Source organism: Panicum virgatum, chromosome 8K (genome assembly GCF_016808335.1).
Source record: "Panicum virgatum strain AP13 chromosome 8K, P.virgatum_v5, whole genome shotgun sequence".
Lineage (NCBI taxonomy): Eukaryota > Viridiplantae > Streptophyta > Magnoliopsida > Poales > Poaceae > Panicum > Panicum virgatum.
This window is the reverse complement of record NC_053143.1, coordinates 54,000,970-54,005,489: the sequence shown is the minus strand read 5'-3', so window position 1 is coordinate 54,005,489 and position 4,520 is coordinate 54,000,970. Positions and strand designations below refer to the sequence as shown.

The window sequence follows — 4,520 nt, the reverse complement described above, 5'->3', positions numbered from 1 at the left end:
TCCGCGATCCGCCCGCTGGCTGCTGCGGCATGCGGCCACGCGCCGGGCTCCGAGCACCCGGCTCTGCTCGACTTCACCGGCGACATCAACAGGCCGAGAACGATACAGACGCTGCCGGAGCCCAGAAGCAGGCGGAGAGAGTGCCGGCGCGGACATCCGGAGCGCCGTCGCCGCTCGCTCCGCCGCCGCGCCATGCTCGCTCCATCACGCTGTCCATGCATGCCGTCGAGCGAGGCAGGAAAACAACCTATAAGTCAAACCGGGATCCTTTAAAATCTGGGCCGCAGGCTCCTGATCCGACGGCTGACGCCGACCGTGGATGGTAAATGAAATACGGTCCACCCCTGGCACTTGTGCGTCCTCTCCTCCCATCCTCCGTGCGTGGCGTTGTCGCCGGAGTGCCGCCATGTCCCCGCTCGCCGCTGCAGCCCATGGATCCCTAGTACGCCGGCAGCACGACTGCACAAGGCAAACGCGGAACCCAGGGTAAAGAGGGACGACGACGGCGCGGCGTGGCTGCTGCTGAGGCTCCAACAACAGACGAGCGGCCCTGACGCCCTCGGCGCCGCCGCCGCGCGCCGCCGGCGGGCAAGGACCTGCTCGCCGCTCTTGGCGCCGCGCGCCCGGGCGTCGACATCATCGGCAGTGGAGCAGGTCCTGTGGGCGCTCGTTCGCGGTGGCGGTCACTGCTCGGCTCGAGGTACTCCACCGTATGCGTGCCGGCGAGACTGGAAACAGAGGTCACGGGGATCTACGGCGCTGCCGAGCTCCAGCCAATGGGCACGGTTGCGACAGGTGGAAGACGAACGTCTGTACATTTCTACTGCCCCTGTGCTCGAGGCAGAGGTTAGACGAATCAATACGACATCAGTGATAAAATCCTCTGAAGAAGGAGAAGGCAGCGCAGCAGAGTACGTGCTTGCTTCTCCAGAGCGGCACTCGCGAATGCTCGTCCGGAGGAATTGACAGAGATGAGCCACCTCGGCGAATCAATGGCGACCAGACATCCGGTTCATCAATCTCGCCGCACCCAGGTCCGATCACTGTAAGCACTTCACCAGGCCGCGAGCCTCGGCTCGCCTCGGACGCTGCTGCAGCCTTGTTGCCGGAAGTCGATCGACGAGCAGACCAACACGCTGCTCGACTTCCTCGCGGCGGAGAATGATACGGTCGCCGCCGGAGCCCAGAAGCCGGTAGAGAGACCGCCGGCGCGGCGACATCCAGCAGCGCCGTCGCTGCCGCCGCGCCACGCTCGCTCCATGGACGCGATCCATCCATGCCGTCCAAGCAGCCAGGCAGGAAAACAATCAAGTCAAAGCGAAATCCTTTAAAATCTTGGGCGTACGTGCGTGATCTGACGGGCTGCTGGAGACCAAGGGGTGGACGGTAAATGAAATACCGTCCACCCCCGTCCCAGGTGCGCTTCCGCTTCTCCTTCCCTGCCGGCCCGGCCCGCTCGTTCGCCCGCCTCCCGCGCGCCGCCATCATCACCGATCGTCCATGGATTCATAGTACGCCGGCAGAAGGAGGCAAACGCGGAACCCAGAGCAGCGTGCGTCCGCGGCATGAGGGACGACGACGAGGCGGCGTGGCTGTGGGTGAGGCTCTGACTCCCTCAGCGTCGCCGCCACGCGCTGCCGGCGAGCAAGGACCTGCCCGCTCGAGGCACCGCACGTCAACATCAGCGGCAGCGGAGCCAGTCCTGTGGGTACTCGTTCGCGGTGGTGGACACTGCTCGGCATGGGGTACTCCAGCGTACGTGCCGGCGAGACTGGAAACAGAGGCCACTCTATGCCCAGAAGTTTGGAGACAAAAAGGGTTTGGAACCTCATTGCGGATTGGTTGGCGCAGCCTACTCTATGCCCAGAAGTTTGGAGGCAAAGCGACCAGACATCCAGTCCCGATCCGGCCGCACCCTGCTCCGATCACTGCAAACACGCACAGAAGCTGGCAGAGAGAGTGCCGGCGCGGCGACATCCAGCAGTGCCGCCACCACGCCATAATCGCTTCATCACCCGATCCGCCGTCGTGGCAGCCAGGCAGGACGCAGGAGAACGACCAAGTCAAAGCACAATTTTTTGAAAATCTGGGCCGTGCGTGTGCAATCCGACGGCTGTCGGGGACCCAAGGGGTGGACGGTAAATGAAATACCGTCTACCCCGTCCCAGGTGCGTGCTGCCGCTTCTCCTTCACGGCCGGCCGGCCCGCTCGCAGCTCACTCACCCACCTCCTGCCTCCACGCACGATGTGAACTCCCTCCCGCGCGCCTTAGAACAGCGACCATGTTGCTGATGCCTTCGTCACCGATCGCCGGTGAGGCTTCGAGACGAAGGGTGATTAATTTGATCCAGATCCAGATCGTGCTCGAGGCGCCGGCTCGCGGATGGATGAAGACCAAAAACTCTGAAGGCAGCAACCGAAGACCAGCAGGACAATGGGTGAAGGGTGATTAATTTGATCCAGATCCAGATCGAGATGCAGCTGATGAGGTCATCATTAGTCATTGTTCGTTGCATCAGCTCGCTGCGGTAATAAATTATGTATTGCAATTTGCAATCGTATGACCGGACGAAACCCACGCACAGCAGCAGGTTCCTTTGCTGCAAACCGTATTGGGTTTTCAGACTTGGGATCATCAACTAGCAGTACATGTACATGTGGTTTGATCCAGATCGTACCAAGAAACGAAGACTTAATAAGATAGGCCAGTCAGTATATACGGAAAGACTTGCCCAAAGTCCGAATATAAGAAATGAGAGTTGGCAACACGACTCAAGTTATCTATCAGTTGAGAAAACTGCTGATGCATGCAGATCCAATATTCCAATGTCACAATAGAAATAAAAAAATAACACGTTTGTGCTCGTTCATCGGATCCCTGCGACGCAGAGGGTGTGGAAACTTCTATTTAAGACGGAGACGATCAGTTGCGAGAAACCCCAACTCAGCTTTTCAGAGCAGCATCCAGCAGCAGCGCTAGCTTTCTCAGGTCAGGTCTGGCTCCTCTAGGAGTACCTTTTCCCTAGTAGTAACTGATCGAAATGGTTTCCATTTGTGAATGTAAGCTAAGCTGGTTACTTGGTATTTGTTAGTGGTTGTGAGTGCAGCAGGGGGGAGGGGCCTGAGCTGGACCATCGTCGTCATCCCTGGAGTTGAAAACTGTTTTCCATGGCCCCACCACAGTATGCTTGAGACTTCAATTACCTTATTAATTAGTATACACTTTTTAGAGTATAAATTCCATTTTGTTATTACCTTATTAATTAGTATACACTTTTAGAGTATAAATTCCATTTTGGACAATCTATTTCTAATTTGTTAGTTTGAACAACATTTTGAACTGAATATTTGACTTTGAACCGTAGCAGCAAATAGTCGGTCAAAAATCAAAATGGAATTTACTCGACATTTTGCGCGTTGCCTATGTTACTCAACATGTATACATGCAGATTGCTGCTTGCTAACAAGGTGGCCGTCATCACAGGAGCCGCAAGCACAGTCGGCAAGGCGATTGCCCAAAAATTCTTCAACAACGGCGCCTCGGTCTTCCTCGCAGACAAGGAGCTGGACAAGTGCAGAAGCTTCGCAGAGCAACTGATCATCGAAAAGAACAAGGACCGGCCTAATGATAAAACCACGCAAGTGGCTGAAGCAATGCCCTGCGACACAAGCGATTGGCTGAGAAAACCTCAAGGATAAACACAGGCATCTCGACATCTTCTACAACAACACCGAGTTCAACCACGTGTCTGCTCTGTTGAGCGACAGCAAAGCCTTCGAGAACACCATGGCGGCCAACTTCCAGTCCGTCCTAGACAGCATCAATCTTGCCAGTGCTGTGATGAAGAGCCAGAACCCGAAGGGAGGCTGCATCCTCCTGAGGAGCAGCACCATGGGCTTGCTCGGCGACCTGGTGCCGTCGGCGTACAGCATCTCCCAGGCCGCAGCCATCGGCGTGATCCGGGCCAAGGCGGCGGAGCTGGCGGTGCACGGCGTGCGGGTGAATGCTATCTCGCAGCACGCCAACGTTCACAAGCGCGTGCTCAAGTCAATCTTCCCCCACGCCGAGGATGACCACCTTGAACATATGATCAACAAGTACATTATGACCAAGATGGCGACCGAAGAGGACGTGGCCGACGCGGCGGTGTACCTCGTACTTCGGAGTACGGTAAGAGCGTGACAGGGAACAACCTCATCCTGAACGGTGAGTTCACTCTTCCTTAGTGTGGCAGGCCGGGGAAGCTAATTCCTACCACAGCTGCGTGCAACTTTTCAGACCAACGAGTTGGGCAACGTTTATGTAAATATAGAAAAAATAAATCAAAACTTTTTCTTGAAGAAATACCATAAATGGCCATAAATGTATATGCGTAGATATTGAAAAAAGTTAATTCAACTTGTACTAAATTATTCAAAAATCAAAACCCAAGCTATTATTGTACCACTAAATCTATCATGCATGTGTGTAAAGATAGAAAAAAGGAAATCAAATCTTTTTCTCAAAAGAAATGAAGCCC

At 55.4% G+C, this 4,520-nt stretch overlaps 1 protein-coding gene across 1 annotated transcript; it reads left to right on the top strand.

Moving 5' to 3' along the window:
- Window positions 1-1,565: 1,565 nt before the first annotated feature.
- LOC120645974 (short-chain dehydrogenase reductase ATA1-like) lies at window positions 1,566-4,183 on the top strand. The gene is made up of 3 exons (XM_039922674.1): window positions 1,566-1,594; window positions 3,450-3,638; window positions 3,706-4,183. Exons 1-3 carry the CDS (start codon window positions 1,566-1,568, stop codon window positions 4,181-4,183), a joined length of 696 nt encoding a protein of 231 aa, XP_039778608.1.
- Window positions 4,184-4,520: the final 337 nt, after the last annotated feature.

What these genes read in the sequence shown, in the direction of transcription:
- LOC120645974 (XM_039922674.1), top strand. Translation starts at nt 1,566, where the DNA reads ATGAGGGACGACGACGAGGCGGCGTGGCT. An exon ending in GACGACGAGGCGGCGTGGCT is followed by an intron (nt 1,595 to 3,449) that starts GTGGGTGAGGCT and finishes GTATACATGCAG; the next exon opens with ATTGCTGCTTGCTAACAAGG. An exon ending in CGGCCTAATGATAAAACCAC is followed by an intron (nt 3,639 to 3,705) that starts GCAAGTGGCTGA and finishes GGATAAACACAG; the next exon opens with GCATCTCGACATCTTCTACA.